This window comes from Brassica rapa, chromosome A01 (genome assembly GCF_000309985.2).
Source record: "Brassica rapa cultivar Chiifu-401-42 chromosome A01, CAAS_Brap_v3.01, whole genome shotgun sequence".
NCBI lineage: Eukaryota > Viridiplantae > Streptophyta > Magnoliopsida > Brassicales > Brassicaceae > Brassica > Brassica rapa.
Window position 1 is genome coordinate 14,781,572 of NC_024795.2, and position 18,894 is coordinate 14,800,465.

An 18,894-nucleotide genomic window follows, 5' to 3' on the forward strand; every position below is an offset into this window, starting at 1 on the left:
AGTTGTGCATCTCGGTGACAGACCGAATTACATCGTCTTTGAAGTTCATAAGAAAATTATCGATTGACCCCATAACACTGGCCTGGTAGGAAGCAAGTTTAGATGTAGTCTCTTCGGCAGATGAAACCTCTTTCACCACCTACGCATCTACTCTTTCAACCTCAGGTTTCAGCATCAAGAGAACAATAGCAGCGATGCGCTTATCCTGTCTGTTTCCGTGTTTGTCTGAGGTTTAGTTTTCCTCTTCTACTTGACCCCAACTTTAGCTTTCTCACACATTTTTTGAACATCAAGTTTAGTGGTGATATACTATGGATTTTACTCACTTTTAGCCATGGTATATAGGTGTTTTAAAACTATATATTAGATATTGGAGTTTTTAGCACATTTTCAGGTTCATGAGTGATTTGGAGAAAAGTGATGATTTCGGTGCATTTTGGAGATAAAATGGGAGAATCATGTGGCTTACCATCAAACCAGCCTGAAGGTCGACATTCAGAGTCAAACATCGATCGATGCATGCACTGTGCCATTGATTGACAGTGAAGCGCGCAGGACCTGGCTAGGTTTTCAGCCTAGTTAAATCCCAAGTCACCGCACAATTACAGAAATACCCCTTGCTGACTTTTAACCTAATATTTATGTGCTCTTCCATTGTTCTAGGCAACACAAGCTTTCCCACTTTCTAGTTTTACACAACAAACAACCTCTAAAGATTTTAGTAGATTTGGAGAGAAGATCCAAGAATCCTTGAGAGCTTTGTATTGAAACTTCAGTTTTCTTACTATAATCTATTTATGCAGTTTTATTTACATCTTATTATGAATTGCTTTGCTATGTCTGAGTAGTTCACCTTGTTAGGTTCAAGGTTCAAATAGGATTATGAAGGATTAGTCCCAAATATAGACTTGCTGAGTTGTTAGTGACATCCATCAATTGAGGTGATCTTATTACTTGTGTTCTAGAGTAGCTAACTAGAACCTTGATATTAGGATAATTAGGCGCAAGCGGAAGCCTGGTCATTTACCTGAAATGATTCATATTGTGCTAGGATTTCTAGAAACAAACGAAAGTTGATCTAGGAAACCTAGTGAACATAATTCAAACATGCTCGGTAAAGCTTGCATGAAGGAACATCGATCGACAACCCTATAGGTGTACAGGTCGACGTTCTGAAAGGTGTATCGATCAACTATCCATCGATAGTATCGATCAACACTTTTTCAAGATCAACAAACGACAGTTGATATCTGAGATCCAAACAATATATATTCTACACAAACAAAAATTGATAGAATATTGTTTAGTTTGAGTTCTAGAATATCCAATATACAACCATAGCTTATATACTATTATAATCATGATTACTTGAATAGAAACCTTAAGTCTAACGCTTTCTCATATTGTTTACAAACCTCAAACAAACCAACCGAACAACTACATTTTTCACCCTGCAATTTATTATTTACCTAGCTTAATCGTAAATTGTTTAGATCTATTTTGTGCCCTAGCTCCTTGTGGATTCGATCCCTAAGTACTGCAATTGAACCTCTTATTTTAGAGAGTAAATAACTCCTTAGGGAAATTTGAGTGATACCAAGTGGCTCCACCTTTAAACATCTCGGAATTGAAAGAATGGTTCTGAGTTATTAGCTTAACAAGATTATCGACTTCAACATCGACGACCTCGTCAGCCCATACAAGAGTTCCAGCTTCAATGGGACGGTCCGGATCTTCAGGTATTATGCTTCTAACTATAACTTACAACCACTGTATTACCAACATTAGACATTAGTACAGAAATAGACCCTGAGGCCATGAACTATAGAGGAATTGAAAGGTGGGGGAAAGATCAAAAACCTCTGTTTTTTGGTCTACTTCCCGCGCATGGCCATGGCTCAATGTCTGCTTTTTCATCTTCTTATGCAGAAAATCATCATCCTCATCGCAGCTGTCCGATTCAGAAGATGAGAAAGTTTGCAAGACCACTTCAGTTAGTGATGGAACAGCCTCTACCATAACCAGTTGCAGGGCCAGAGCAAATCCTTTCACTGCTATTGTATTCTGTGATAACGAGACATCATCCTTCTGCTTTGTACTACACATAAGCATTTCAAACCCCTGTCGGCCCCACGGAAAAGAAAAGAATTCCTCGAGATCTCCCATAGCCTCTGCATGTTCTTAATCATCTTCATCTCAAGTAGAACGGAAGACACAATCGCAAAACATGCCAGGTTAATCCTGACATCTTTCTCCGTAAACGTTTTTCTTCTGAGCATTTTCAATGATGTTGAAATGTGAAGATCCTCGACTTTACCGAATAGCCAAGGCCAATAGGCTTCTAGTTAATATTCTTCTTTGACTTCAACTTAGATCTATTAGGAAATTCACCGCAATTAAGGCTTGTGACAATGGTGAACTCGCGAAAAGATAACCTGATTGGTTTTTCAGTAAACCGGAACCAAGCTTCGTGTTTTTTTCTTCACTTATAATTGCCTAGATAGGATGTATCTGGAAAATCTTCCGGAAAGCAGTTTTCTCAGTGATATCAACTATCTTACTGAATGGTCACTTGCGTAATGTATGGATTTCGTCGTCCTCGAGAGAGTTTAAAATATGTAAGAAACCCCAACCCCAATTCTTCTCCGGCGGCAAACATCATCTTTGGAATAGGAAGCCCTCCATCTCCATCGTCTTCTTCAGGATAGTCGGCGATCTGGGATGATACCATTTTGAAAACAATTAGAGGTTTTGGGAAACTGAATGGTCTTCTTACTTAATCAATAAGATTCATTCAAGTTGAGTGGTTTTTTGCATAAAAGGTAAAAAAACTTGAGAATATTTGAAATTCAAACATATTGTAATTATTACAGAAGCGTGCATGCCATAACCGACTACACACCTCTCAGACTATCCAATAACGCTCCATAGGGTTAAAGATGGAATTATTATTTTTCCAGTTCAGTCGAAACACGAAAATTCTAGTTACCTAAATAACTTTCATTTCATAGTCATCTGGTGCAAAAGAAATAAAAAAATAATACATATCGTCTTTTTGGAATAGTCTAGTAGCTCAATACAATATATATGTGTAATCTAAAAGTTTTTTTTTAATAATCCAAGTTTTGTTTTGAACATAGTTTTGATACCACTGATTTATTTACAAAAAAAAAAACAAGAAAGAAAAGAAATGACTGCTGACTCAATGATTCAATGACAAATTGTTGTGACTGAACTGATAAAAATATTTTGAAGACTATTGTGGAAACCGAAATTCGCACTATCAAAATTCATAATGGAATAAAGCATAGCCTTTGTTGAGGGTCCGGATTCTATGCGTAACCACATAAACAAGAAAAAACGAAAAGAGATGTGAAAAGATTTTCACTGATTTTGGACTGGACCTTATGATAGGCAGCATACGTACACCTTTCGAGGATCAAGCCTAACATAGTTCAATTTAAAAAGATTTGAACAAGAGATCGAACTGCTTTCACGACGATCGTCTAGAAATAGAGTCCAAGCCATATAAAAAAAAGCATGTCGAAAATAATGCCTAAGGTTTCTATATGCACTAAGTGCCTAAAATCTTCTTATTTTCTTCTGTGCCCCGGATATGCTTATATATGCCTCTAGAGTCTACCACCTTTCCTTATCTGTTGATATTTGGTTATATCCTCTTCGAAGATTTTTCCTTATATGCTCGAGATTTGAGTCTATCATCGGAAATGTTCCATTTATCTTTCCTTTTCCTTATTCTTCTCCAAGCCAAGTAAACCGACATTGCAATCTGGACTGGTTCTCATTTCAAGTAGTAAGTAGTCTTTCATTGTGTTTTAGATCGTTTTGGACAGTTTTACGATTTACGCATTTTTACGACTTTTTTGAGAAATCACTGATTTGTCCGGTTTACGTTTTTTATATCCTTGGTCTTATGAAATGATAAAAATAAATTCATTTAATTGAAAATACGATGGTGTTAAGTTAACCATCCCCAACTTGATGTTTGACTTAAGCTTTTACAAGAAAACAAAGTCTTGCTTGTTTTTTTCTGTAAAATCTCAACGGAATCTCCGATTGCAACGAAAAAAAAACATTTCGAAAGAGATTCAATTGAAAACATGACGAACAATGGACACGGAAATGAGGAGTCTTCATGGGCATTGACAAATGAAGAGAGTGCTTCATGGGCGATCACAAATGAAGAGAGAGGAGAGAGGGTGCTTGTAGGGTCAAGATGAATTCTTGGTGGGCGTTGAAGAAGAGAGAGAAGCTTGGAGGGCGGTGAGGAATGCTTAGAGGGCGGTAAGGAATGCTTGGTGGGCGATAAGGAAGAGAGAGGAGGAAGGAGGTGGGTCCCATAAGTGATGAAGCCTTTCTCATGTTCATTTCTCTTCTCCATTGACTGCTTCATATATTTTCAGAACTGTTTCGTTTGTTTTAAGCAAGTTTTCCGCGGAAACTTTCCAAATTTTTGAAAGAATATTTTTTATGAGCATCTCATGTTTGGACAGAAATTCTTTTATTCCTGGTTCGGGATGAAATATAGGAAGTTTGTTCTTGTATGCTTATGCAAATAGGGTTTTGGTTTATACGGTATAGTTTTCTTTGACATTTCCGGCTCATATTTTCTTCAGGAAGAATTTCTCTAAGGATTTTAGCCGATGACTTTTCCATGACCTATTTTGATCCCAACAGTTAGCCCTCCAGCTCGTAAGATTTACGTGTGGAGAGAGGCTGGTGGGTGATGTTCACCACTCAGCTCCTGATCCGTCTCTTTCATTCTACGTTGATTGTTTCGTACAATCTTGTTTGATTTTACGAAGGTTGTCGAATTATTTTTTGGCATTTCATTTACGAGTGTCGTTTTGTAAATGTCTTCAATTTTTGTTTGTAAGATATTGTCAAATTTAATTTTACGAAAGCTGTTTTGTAAAATGTTATCGAGTCCAATTCTTTGAAAGCTGTATCGTAAAATTTTGTCGAGTTTAACTATACGAAAGTTGTTTTGTAAAATGTTATCGAGCTTAATTTTACGAAAGTTTTTCCATATAATGTTTTCGAGCGTAATTTTACAAATGTTTTTCTGTAAGTCGTTATCGAGTTTGGCTGTATGAAATATATTTGGAAAACTCACACTTTGTGGCTATTCTGCAAATTTAGTTTCCGAGTTTTATATCGGAAACTCAAGCTGCGATGGGTTTTATTATCGTGATCAAACTTAATCAGAAATTTTCTCGTTATTGTGGGATTGACCCGAGGGAATTATGAGTACTTTTTCCGAAGTAAGCTTAATAGAAAAATATCAAGATTTCGCAGAATATGTTGCTACAGAAGCGACGCCTGAATTTTTTCGAAATCTTATGTTCCAGAAGACGTTTTAGCAGTGAGGGATTCGATCTCCCGTCTTTCTTTGTTTAGTCTTCGTCAATGGTTTTGGGTTTTGAGAAATTCCAGAGAAATCAACTTTGTTTTTCCAAATGTTTTTCGGAGGAATTACAAGAGTGAAGGATGTGTACCCGATTTGATGTGCTTCCTTTTCCGCGAGTAATATACAGTTTATTTTTCCAAAAACTTTTACGCAAAACGGTTTTGGTTGAGTTACTTCTTGCGTCATGATCTCTCTAGCTCGGTAACAAGACAATTTTTGCGGGGTTAGATAGATCTTATCATTTTCCTTTTATGCGAGTAGTATCACGGTCTCGATAGCGACATCCAATATCTTTTCGATTTAGTGTGATGTGATTTTGGGTAAGAGAATCCACCATCATCTCTTTCTAGCACCAAACTGTGAGAATCAAAATACGCACTGTCAAATTTTATACTGGAAGAAAACGTAGCTTTCTTTGAGGATTCGGATTCTCTGTGTAACTACATAAACACGAAAAAAACAAAAAGACAGAAAAGAGATGCGAAAAAGGTAAGTTGAGTCTTGACAATAGGGGTATTAATATGCTGTTGAAAATATATTCAAGGAGACGGAAGATGGGAAGAGGAACAGAGGAACAAGAGAAGACAAGAGAGGAAGATTATAAATATGTTTACTTTACAACGTGCATAAAAGAATATTGATATTGTTTTGAGCTCTGGTATATAAAGAGGTCCAATAGTACATTTGAGAGTTAGTTTTTGGCATTGGGCTAGTTTCTCAGTTGTGAGATTCGGGAGTTAGCTTTGAAGGAGAGATACCTCTGAGCTATACGTACACTTCGTATCAATAATACTGCTTTGTTCTTAATTTCTTATTAAAGGGAAGCTTTGATGCAGTTGCGGCTATTGTTCCTTTTGTACTTGTTATGTTTTTTATATCTTACTTGTTCTTCAGGCTTTTACTTATTTACCACTTTTAGATATCTACAATATTTCCTATCTTTAAAGGTAGGTTTAAGTTTCACATTCCATCATTTTGCGGCCAGAGATAATCCTCTGTGTTTCTCGTTCATTTTTTTCAGATTTAACTGCCACTTCACAATACTTTGAACTTTTTGAAGTACAAAAATCTTATCTTTGATTTAACATTAGACAGAGGGACTAACAAGTAACAAAGCATCATTGAATGATACAGTTTTTTCAACAAGTCAAGCAAAGGACGATATGAAGGAAAACGTTCTGTTTCTAGCTGATCTTCTAATAATAAAGAGAACCTGCACAATTGACGAGATAGGGGACATGTTAGAAGGAAACAAAGAAAGACATGGGATTACAGCGTAAATAATTATGTTAATTAGAGAAAATACCTTTCCACCAGTTTCCTCTGGATGCGTCCATCGAGTTGTTTCCACTAGCGTCATCGTCTCCTCTAGACTGAGCCCTGTTAACCTGATTGAATAAGCATTTTTCCAAAGTCAAATATTGAAGTGATCGATGTGAATCACTAGCAATATATATATATATATATATGATTAGAGACTTACGGTAGAGTAAGTATGGTTGCTTGTGGATCCAGAGTAAATGTCTTGACCACCGTAGTAAAGAGATGAACTTAGATTGCAGGTTGCAGATTCCTTACGATAGTCTGTGAGGAAACAATAAAACAGAGGAGATAATGCATTTAGACCAGCTGGATTCTGATTGTTTTTCGTCCTCAAAGCAAAATGAAAAATCTTTGAGCCGTTGCTTTCAAAATTATTTATGATGGATGAAGGAAAGAAAAACTGCAAATGGACGATAAGAAACTCTTAAGGTTTTTTCTTAGTTTCAAGATTGTTTTGGCTCTTTTTAAAACATTGTTGAATGGCTTAGTGACAAACCAAATGAAGCAACTTGGCTTGATGTAAGGAAAACCCAACCATGTTGATTCAGCAAGGGCGACAAGTCTTCTTACGGTTTTAAGTAAACAATTCCCCAAGCAAAAAAAAAAAAAAAAACAGATGGAGAAAGTGTTTTCCACTGACCTATTGGCCCATTTTTGGAGCTTAGGATGTTTTCTGATGTCCCCTGAAAAAAAATCGAAGAAGAAAAAGGAATAATTAGTTTCAAGAAGTAACAAAAGAAAGAGTAGCAGAAGGAACAATAAGAGGAGAGTAATAATAGAACCTTGGAGGGAGGAGGGAAAATGGATTTGAAGCTGGAGGAGCAAGAAGGTTCCTTGAGGCCAAAGAGCTGAGCAGTGAAGGAAGAAGAAGATGATGATGATGATCCCGCTTTTCCTTTACCGTCCATTACTAATTTATGTTTTCTAAGACTAGTCGTTTTTGAACAAAAGGCAAAGAAATGTGTGGAGAAGATGATAAAGAACCACGAAGAAGATAGTTTGGTGAGATGTGTAGCCACAGCACGATCATTAGGTATATATAGAGAATGCTTGCTACTATTATCACGTGAAAAATCAAACAAAAACTAATCTTTAACCGCTTTTACATTAACTGTTTTGGATATGCCGAGTTAGATACATGCTTAGTGTTGATTTTTTTCTTCGAGTCAAATTATTCTTGGAATGTTGACAAACATATCTGTACTAAAAAATGTCAAGGGAAAGAAGATATCTACGACTTTGATATGTTTCCAACCTTTCTTGATCACAAAGAGCCAAACTCCAAACATAATCGTACTTGAGCTTCTTTAAACCCACTGGTGTTGTAACATTGTTTTCAAAAAGAAAACTAAGCGGTAGGAAGATCTTAATGTCATTTTCCAAAGATTTCACCAGTAATGTCACGTTAATAAAGAATGGTCAAATATCTTTGATTCCATGCCAAAAATGTTGTTCTTGTCTCGTCAAGTAGATGCCATAACATTTACTTCTTTCTTTTTCAACAATATGGTAAGGATAAGAAGAATAATACTGAATGATCACATAATATTCGAGATACTCGAAATGGATTTGGTCATGTGCGCTGAAAATCAGTCTACATGACACTTTGCAGATTTCGTAATAGGTAAATTTAAGTCTTCCTAGTGTTATCGTCAACAATTATCATATTGGAATACATATAAAAACGTGAGCCGCAGGATGCGAACCAGGCGCACATGATTTCTAGTCATGCCCGATAACTAGTCAGGCACGCTCACAAGACAAAGAAATAAGAAGCATCTGCTTAATCAACAGTAATAAACGTCGACCAAATTGTTCATGAAAAAATAGGACAAAGAGGACCCCTTCCACAACCTGAGAGGCTAAATAGAAAAATGCGGAAAACTTGTCCACTTAGAATCTTTTCTAGAAAAAGATGATGGATTTCACAAAAGTTTGGTCTTTGACTAATATTATGAAGCATCAGAACAAGGAATAAAAGTCTCCACATTATCTGGGTTTGCTATACCATGGCAAGTATTCGTGAGGAAAGGAAAGAAGAACGTTGGAATAAAAGGAAAAGGAAATAATAAAAAAGAAGTTAAAACTCTGTTTCATTTGGAGGGTTTGCAGTTACATTGTCTTTGCAGTATAAATAAGAGAAGAGAGAGAGAGTAAGCAAATTATTGATGTATTATCTTGAGCTGATTGATACTTTATATTGCGATTGAGTGATTCTTGAGAAAAGAATCACCAATACATTGTATTGTGGCTTGTTATTGAATGAATTGAAGTTTATTCATAAAAAAATGGTGCCATTTAAGCGATTGGATCAATCGAAGAACGCGAAAGTGAGAAGAATGGGATCGTCAGAGCACGGGATCGGATAGTTGAATGCTGCGCGTCTTGATCAGCTGCCAAATTTGGTGGAAGCGTTAGTCAATTGGAGATCAGATGCACAGCGGAATCAAATGAAACGATGGCGTCAATGAATAAGAGGATTTCCTCGGTTGTGGAGATATTAAACAATTGATTCCCACCGGAGGATGATATAGCAACGCCCTATCGGAATACATTAGAAAAAACCGGTTCAAGTACAAGTTTCAACTTTGGAACCTGGCCGTAGTGAATCTCTGTTAGATCATCGAGAAATAAATACGTTGATGCCTAGTAGAGATAATCTGGTTAGGAAATTTGATATACCAGTGTTTTGTACAAAACATCTCCACAACTGGATAACTCGTATGGACATTTTGTTTCCGAATGGGGCAATATCCAGAAAATCAGAAACTTGAGATGATATCTCTAAGTCTCGAAGGTGATGTGTTGAGTTGGTTTAATGGAGAAGATAGAAGAGCACTGTTTCGGATTATGCTCGGAGAAAGAGAGATGGCCAATGTTATAAGTCTGATGAAAAACACTTCTCTGGCCATGTTTGTGCTAACAAAGAGTTACAAGTGTTGACAATGATAGACGAATGTGAAGTACAAATAAATGAAGATGAGTTCATTGATATGATTGAAGAGGAATAAGGATGGTGACTGAATGTATGGGGTTATGTTTCAATGTATTTGCTGGTCTTCCATCTTCCATCATTCAATGTATGGGGTTATCTTTCAATGTATTTGTGGAAAAAGTACAAGTGGTAGCCATGCTTGATGACGGAGCTACACATAACTTTATCACACCTTCCTTGATAGCAAGAAGACATATACAAACTTAACAACATAAAGGATTGAAGATTAATGTTGATACTAGTGTAACAGTTCAGGGTTTTGGTGTATGTCAGAGAGTGAAGTTCAAAGTGACATGAATAGAGTTTGAAACAGATTTATCTCTTTGGATTTGGGTTCAGCGGATATTATCCTTGGATTTCAGTGGTTGAAGACACTGGATAAATGTCAAGTGGACTGGAATATAAATGAGCTGACATTTTAGTATAAAAGAAAGGTTGTAACGCTTTATGGATATTCTACGCTGCATAACACAAAGCTATCTTTGAAGTCGTTACAAATGGAGGAAGCGACGCAGGAGAAACAACGTGAAAACTTGTCGGAGATTCCTGCTGAGTTGAGAGAAGTGTTGGATGAATTTCAGAATGTCGCTGAGATACCAACACAACTACTTTTAGTTCATGGAAAAAAATATGCAATTAACCTTAAGCATGGTACTAATCCATTCAGTGTTAGACCATATCGATACCCACATAAACAAAAGGTAGTAATGGAGACGATGGTGACTCAGATGTTATAAACTGGAACAATTCAAGCAGGCATAAGTCCTTATTCGAGTTCAGTGCTTTTGGTAAAGAAGAAAAATGGTTCTTCAAGGTTTTGTGTGGCTACAGAGCTTGAATAAGGCAACAATTGCAGAAAAATTCCCTATTTCGTATATTGAGCCGCTTCTGAATGAACTACATGGGGAAGTTGTTTATTCAAAATTAGTTTGCGATTATGGTACCATCAAATAAGAATGGAGGAGAAGGCTGTGGATAAGATTGCATTCCGAACACATGATGGTCATTTTGAATACTTAGTCATGCCTTTTGGAGTTTGGACTTAAGATCTTTCGACCGTTGCTCAGGAAGTTTGTGCTTGTATTTTTGATAATATCCTTGTCTATAGTAAAATTGTAGAGCAACACCTTCAACATTTGAGAGATGTATTGCTTATCTTGCATGCACATCAACTCTTTGCCAATAGAAATAAGTGTTCTTTTGGACAATTGCAAGATGAATATTTGGGTCATAATATATCTGAGTGATACAATAAAATTGGATCTTTGCTACTGTCAAGTTAACAGTAGTATTTGTAATAATTCAGATTCAATTCCAGTTGATTAGTTTACAATTTACTTCTATAGGATCAATATCAAACTAAAACAATATGGTGATTTTAAAACTAAAAATTGTGTAAAGAACAAGTAACATATTGGTTTAGGTTTTCAGATGATTATAATGCTAGCCTAGGGTCACTTCATCAGGTGAAACACTTGTGAGCCAAACAATTCAAGTTCAATTTAAAACATTTCTAAAATTCGGAACACTATAGGTAGATCAGCCCACTCTCGTGGAGCTTTACCTTTTGTAGATCGATCCCAATACCTAAGCTCTCGCTTGGATTGAGATGTGATAACAAACATTAAGGATCATGTCTGATATGTTCACAACACACCCTAACATATACTCTCGCTGGTTAGGGATGCAATGCTCATTCAAGCTATGCCTAGCAATCTACTACAGTTTTGATGAATAAGTTAACCTAGGTTCATGCACTAAGTGATCAGATTAATGCAAGCCTTAATCGCAACAATGAATGAAGAAAATCCGATTATAACTTATTTATGTTTAGCTCACGTATGTAAAACCCTAGCACCCTAGACTAAGCAAGCTTACTACTCAGTCATGCATGACAAAAGAAAACACAGAGATCAATTCCGAATAATACATGAATACAATTGCAAAATATAATAGAGTTAAGGTTCAGGATGGTTCTTCTTTAATCAAGAGAAAGATGTCCTTCTCCCTTACAAGGTGTCAAGTAGCAAATCACAAAGATGAAAATTTAGAGTTTTTTTTCTCTTGCAAAATAAAGCGTAAAAAGTACAGAGATATAGATTGAGAGTATATATGGAGGCGCCATCGGCCACGGTAAAGAGATAGGGCAAGTAGGGAAAATCCCAAAAATATCTTAGCAGTTTCCTCAAATATTGTGAGCGGCAGTACGGTTGCTCCGCATAGGATCACCCACCAGGCTGCTCGATCCGGCTGTTCCGCAGGAAAAAACTCCAATTCTGATTCTTTTCCTCATGTGTCTCACCAAGAGTGTCAATACCTATTCCAGACCTGAATTGATTCAAAAGAATTAAAAAGACTCGATAGAGACTCTCAAACAATTTAGAAAACAAATATATAATATGTCAAAAATACAACATATCACTGAGAATGGAGTGGCTACACATAAGACAAAGACAATAGCTATGGAGAAGTGGCCAACTCCAAAATCAGTGAAAGAACTTCAGGGTTTCCTTGGATTAACCGGATATTACCAAAAATTTGTTAAGGCTTTTGGAGTTATAACAAGACCTCTTACAACCTTATTGAAGGAGGATAAGTTTGAATTTTCAGAAGCACCTAAGGAAGCTTTTGATAATCTAAAAAGATCAATGGTACAAGCACCGGTTCTGTAACTTCCAAATTTTGCCAAAACTTTTGTGCTCGAATCTGATGCATCTAGGTTTGGTTTGGGAGTTGTGTTTATGCAGAGTCAACACCCTATAGCATACCTTAGTTATGGTGTCAAAGAGAAAGAACAACTCAAACCAATTTATGAGAGGGAATTAATGGCAATTGGTATGGCAGTTCAAACATGAAGACATTATTTATTGGGAAGAAAGTTTTTGGTAAGAATATATTGGAAAAGCTTGAAATTTTTGTTGGAGCAACGTGAAGTTAACTTGGAATATCAGAAATGGTTGCACAAGCTATTAGGATATGAGTTTGACATAGTTTACAAACCGGGAGTGGAGAACAAGACATCAGATGGACTGTCGAGAATATAATATGCTTCACAAGTGTTTGTGCAATGCTCTATTTGCTCTGACGATATCCACACCTTTACAATTACAAGACATTTTAAAAGAAGCTGAATCGTGTGTGGAGATTGTAAACATGATCAAGGAATTACATGAAGGAAGAGTTGTGAGAGCAGGGTATAATGTGGTGAATGGTCAATTAATGTACAAGAATTGTTTTGTCATATCATCTTCTTCATAGTATTTTCCTTTCATTTTGCGAGAATGCCATGATGAGTTAGTAGGAGGTCACACGGGGGTTTTAATGAGTATGAAGCGTATTCAGTTGAATTTTTATTGGTCAAACATGCATCATAATGTTCAGAAGTATGTTTCTCAATGCGACATTTGTCAAGCCAATAAATACTCTATGATATCTCCAGCCGGTCTATTACAACCCCTACAGATACCTGAAAGAGTGTGGGAGGATATATCTATGGATTTCTTAGAGGGGTTACCCAAATCACAAGAGAAGAACATGATTTTCGTGGTATTTGATCGTCTATCGAAGTATGGGAATTTCACTGGTTTGCATCATTCTTTCACAACAGTGGATGTGGCTAATTTGTTCATTAAGGAGGTTGAGAAGTTACACGGATTTCCAAAGTCTATAGTGTCTGACCAAGAGAAGATTTCCAAAGCCATTTCTGTTGGAACTATTCAAGTTAGTAGGGACTCAACTTCGTTTGTACTGCGTATCATCCGCAAAGTGGTGACTGAAGTACTAAATCGTTGTTTGGAGACTTACCTTTGCTGTTTCACATTATCTGCTCATCCCAAGCGTTGGTACCATTTCTTGTGTTGGGCATAATTGTCTTACAACACTGCTTACCATACTGCAACGAAAACGTCACCATTTCTCTTTGTCTATGGCAGAGAACTGCCTTCGTTATTGTGCAATATAAAGATGGTTCAACGTTTAATGGCGAATTAGATGAGTTGTTAAAGAAAAGAGATCTGATGATTGTTCAAGCAAAAGCACATCTCTTGAAAGCTCAAGATATGATGAAAACAATGCTGACAAGAGTATACATGACTTGACACTGGATGTGGCTTCTTTGGTCTTTCTCAAGTTAGTTTTGTATAGACAATCATCATCAGTGGCTAAGATGATTTGTCAAAAACTAGCTGCTCGACATTATGCTCTGTTTAAGGTTTTGGATATGGTGGGACAAGTTCCATATTAATTGGAGCTTCCGTCTGCGTCTCAGATTCCTTCGGTGTTTCATATCTTGCAGTTGAAACCGGTGATTGGCGCATGTCATGTCATTTACCATAGGATGATGAGTTTGAGATAGAACCGGTGGACCCCACCGTGATGGACAAGCATTATAATCAGGAGGGTCGTTTGGAAGTGTTGGTAGCTTGGCGTGGATTACCAAAGCATGAAGGTTCTTGGATACTTGTTCAGGATTTTAAACAGTAGATTCCTGACTTTTAGTTTGAGGACAAACTGAGTTCTGGAGCGGGGATATTGCAACCCTGGAAAGTATACGTGAGGAAATGAAAGAAGAACGTTGGAGGAAAGGAAGAGAAGATAGTAAAAAGCAAGTAAGTTTTTGTCTCATTTGGAGGATTTTCAGTTACATTGTCTTTGTAGTATAAATAGTTACATTTTCTTTGTACTATAAATAAGTGATAGACCATGGATTTGACCCATTTTCATCCATAGTTTGTAGGTGTTTTTACTAATAATTGTTATAGTATAGAATCTATTTATTATATTTATAAGATCAGGAGTGATTTGGAGATAAGTTATGATTTTAGAGCATTTTGGAGATATTTGGAGCAAGCACCCGAGATGACGATCGAGCTCGACCATCGGTCAATGGAGAGGAATAATCGATCGATGTTCATATCTTGACATCGATCGACAGCGAAGCGCGCAGAAAGCCGGTTTGGTCACAGCCGACTTGAAGCCCAAGTCTTCACCAATTTATAAGATTGCCCCTGACGAGTTTTAACCTAATTATATAAGCTTTACCACCATGTTAGGGGCAGAGTGTGTGTTTTCTTGTTTTATTATCTTCACAGCAAGGTTTTCTAGGATTTTGATAGATTGGAGAGAAGATCCAAAGTTATAATTTGTGATTGGAACTCCATTAATATCTATTTACTATTCTAATGAAGTTTTCGTACCTAACTGTTGTTATGAATTGCTTAGCCATGTCTAAGTAGTTTTATTGTTAGATTTTAGGGTTTAAATAGGTTAGGAGGAATTAGCCCTAACTATAGATTGATGTGTTGTGGTAATTGTCATTAGGATTGTTCATTAATGCATGTCTCTGGATTAGCTACCTAGAACTTGCCCTAGGATTGATAGATAAAAGCGAGAGCTTCATTCTCATCCTGAAAACATTCTAACTGAGCTAAGTTTCTTGCTATGAGTAAGGCGAGAGCTGGTCTAGTGAGCTTAGTAAGCTATCATTCAACCCGCACATAAAGCTTAACTAGAAGCACGTCGATCGATATCATTATTGAATAATCCATCGACAGAGTGAAAGGCGTATCGATCGATATCTCTATAGGATCATCGATCGACACTTTCTATTGGTCGACATATGATAGTTGAGATCATTAGATCTAGTTAATAGACAAGTCTAAACATGCGAAAGTTGATAGACTTTTTGACTAAGTAGTTGAGCTTTACATTATCATGCATGCAACTCATTAGGCATTTGTAGGACTATAATCCAAAGTTTCCTGAATAAAAACCCTAAGTCTAACTATTTTCTTCTTAAGAACCAAAACCTCAATCAATCTACTGAACAAACACTTGTTCAATATAAAACTGCAATTTACATTTAAATCTCTAAAACTATCTACCTTAACAAATCATATTAGATTTCTTAGGTTCTCTAGCTCCCTGTGAATTCGATCCCTAAGTACTACAACTCGACCTCTTATTTGAGAGAGTATAAATCACTCCTTAGGGTAATTTGAGTGGTATCAATAAGAGAGGAGAAAAAGAGAGTAAACAGATTATTAATGTATTAGCTTGAGCTGATTGATACTTTGTATTGCGATTGAGCGATTCTCGAAGAAAAAACCACTTGTACATTGTATGGCGGGTTGTTATTAAATGAATTGAGGTTTATTCATAACATGGTTGTTGTCACTAAGTAAATTAATTCTTTTGTACAGTTCTTATTGTATTTCCCCATCTGCTCAGATTTAGTTATACCGTGATAATTTTTCAATAGAACACATTGTGGATCTTGATAACGATAAACTGGCCTATTGATATTGTGCATAACCTGCAAAATGCACATGAGTCACAGATGAATAACTGTCGTAGACCTTTCCTGTTATTGTCTCAATGTGCAAATCAAGATTCTGACTAATCTACAATAATATATGGTTTAACTAATTTACAGTGCCAAGAGACTGAGAGAGAATACATATTCAAAACACAATTCGAGAAACAATGAGATATAAGAATATAGTTTAGGTCATATATACCTCAATATCTACCAAATATCTCTTAGGGGGATCATAAGCATGTTTCTCAGGGATCATAAGCATGTTTCTTAAGGAACAACTTCTAAAAATATTTTTCACTTTGTTTCTAAGAAACGGATGCACCAAAAGCTCCTTCAACATAACCCTAAATGACAACTCTTTAGGCAGGTCTGGAGATTTCAACATGTCTTCATACACTTTCATAGCATCAGCGGGACTTCCATATCTCTATGATAACCTTAGTGCAAGTATGAGAATCTGGAAACATTTTTTCTTTCTTTATTGTCTTCCACAATCCCATTTCTTCATCCATTCTTTTACTGTTTGCTAGAGATACTATAAGGTCTTTGTACATAAACACATCGGGCTGCTTCTGGATGACTTCAAAAATATTTGAGGATCAAGAAGCCAATCATCAAAAACACGAATGAAATTCATGAAATAAGAATCACAAGAATATGTGCATATAACTCATAAAAATTCCAAAAACTTCATGAATTCTCAGGCACTTCGTCGAACATCATGTACACTTCATTAGGGCGATAGTTTGGATTGTCCCTCAATTTTAAAAATGATATCTGATATGTTCTCAATGTAAAGGGGATTTTGCTTTAATTTATTTTAATTCGAATAGATGGTTAAGATAGTTTTGTTCAGAACAAATCTATGGAATTACATAACTAAACCAGTAATTATGCCAATTTCGAACTATTTTTGAAAACCAAACCACTTAATTTTGGAATTTTCGTGGGTTTAATAAAAGTTTTAAACATTCCGTGATAGAATAGTGTGTACAGAGTAGTAATTTGAGTTTTGGGTGCATTTTGGAGACGAGAGTTGCAGAAAGCAAGGCAGGGGATATCTTGAGGAAGGTTTTCCCGGGTTGGGCTTATATAACAAACTATGAGTATAGTAGGGGCGGCAAAATTTGGTTGGTTTGGAGGGATGATGTTAGTATGACTCCAATTTATAAATCAGATCAGCTTATAACTTGTTTGGTGGGGTTACAAGGACATGAAGATTTTCTTTATACTGGTGTTTATGCTAACAATTTGGCTGAGGATAGGAAGGAGTTGTGGGAGGATTTGTGTCATAATCAAGACTCTGCTATGTTTCGTGTTAAAGCTTGGATGATAGTAGGGGGTTTTAATGAGATTTTAGATGGGGAAGAGAGTTCTGGTTACCTGGAGGCTGGTAGGATTTCAGGAGGTATAAGGGATTTCCAAAATATGGCGTTGCATTGTAATCTTTCTGATATGGGTTATCAAGGAGCTATGTTTACGTGGTGCAATAAGAGAGAGGAGGGTGTCATTTGCAAGAAGCTGGATAGGGTATTGCTCAATGATATTGCTATTCAGAGGTTCTCGTCCGCTTATTCAATCTTTGAGGCGGGGGGTTGTTCTGACCATCTGCGATGTAAGATCAATCTCTTTCCTACTGGAGAAAAGCTGAGGAAGCCATTTGTGGGAACCGAAATTCGCACTGTCGATTTCCGTTTAAATAAGGAAACTAGGAAAACCCTAATTTCCCAGAGGACCCGGATATCTGCTAATTACCACACGTCAAGCAATCAGAACACGAGAATAACAACGATAAAGAATAAGAAATCGAAAAAGAGAGCAAAGAAGATCTTATTCTGAATTTGCGTATGAGCGTTTACAACAAGCTATAAGCCTGGGCTCGAGAGCTGTCGGCGAGATTCCTAGTTCCAGTAACCTTAAGACGGCTAAACCTAATTGAGTCGCAGCTCGAAAAAACAAAAACGGAAAATTGCCTAAATTGCTCTAAGTGCTAAGTTTTCTCTGAAAAAAGTTCTCCTCCATGCTCCTCGCCTAGGACTTCTTATATACTCTTCTGCCCTTAAGCCGTCATAGCATAAAAATAGAGATATTCCATTTTTCCCGATCTTCACAATTATCTTCAAAACTTCCGTATTTATCCGCGGAAACTTGACATTTATCCTTCCTTGTGGGCCAAGCGTAAACCGTGCTGCGGTTTACGGGTTTTTGGTTAAGAAATCGCAGGATGGGCCTCGAGTCGTGTTTTAGGTCCCTTTGGGCCGTCTTCCGACTCGACACGTTTACTACGATATCTTTTTGATAAAGAACGAACCTTCCGCGGTTTCTAATCCGCGAAGTTTGATCGATGAGTTAGAATAGCGGAAAACATGGACTGAGCTTGCTACGGTCTTCGGGAGATAGCGTTCGAAGAATTGACGAGAATGCATGGATTGATGTCTGTCGATGTTCGAAAGAGTTCAATCGCTACACAGCGACCAAACTTCGGCTTGAGCCCGGTCGCTACGTAGCGACCGAGCGGGACGAGCGCTCGGTCGCTACGTAGCGACCGAGCTTTGGCTTGAGCTCGGTCGCTACGTGGCGACCAACCGGGACGATCGCTCGGTCGCTACGTAGCGACCGAGCTTTGGCTTGAGCTCGGTCGCTACGTAGCGACCGAGCGGGACGATCGCTCGGTCGCTACGTAGCGACCGAGCTTTGGCTCGAGCTCGGTCGCTATGTAGCGACCGAGCGGGACGATCGCCCGGTCGCTACGTAGCGACCGAGCTTGGCCGAGATCGGTCGCTACGTAGCGACCTAGCGGGACGATCGCTCGGTCGCTACGTAGCG

At 37.3% G+C, this 18,894-nt stretch overlaps 1 protein-coding gene across 1 annotated transcript; it reads right to left on the minus strand.

The window, feature by feature from the left end:
* Positions 1-304: 304 nt before the first annotated feature.
* On the minus strand, positions 305-17,922 carry LOC103873890. Its single transcript, XM_009152301.3, has 5 exons — positions 7,537-17,922; positions 7,395-7,437; positions 6,915-7,015; positions 6,738-6,819; positions 305-6,644 (listed from the first exon to the last, which is right to left on the minus strand). Exons 1-5 carry the CDS (start codon positions 7,660-7,662, stop codon positions 6,628-6,630), a joined length of 369 nt encoding a protein of 122 aa, XP_009150549.1. The 5' UTR covers positions 7,663-17,922; the 3' UTR covers positions 305-6,627.
* Between the last annotated feature and the right edge of the window lie 972 nt (positions 17,923-18,894).

Coding starts and splice junctions, on each gene's coding strand:
- LOC103873890 (XM_009152301.3), bottom strand. CDS start 7,662: ATGGACGGTAAAGGAAAAGCGGGATCATCATCATCATCTTCTTCTTCC. Junction 7,016..7,394: donor CTCCAAAAATGGGCCAATAG/GTCAGTGGAAAA, acceptor GTTTCCTCACAG/ACTATCGTAAGGAATCTGCA. Junction 6,820..6,914: donor GCAACCATACTTACTCTACC/GTAAGTCTCTAA, acceptor TTATTCAATCAG/GTTAACAGGGCTCAGTCTAG.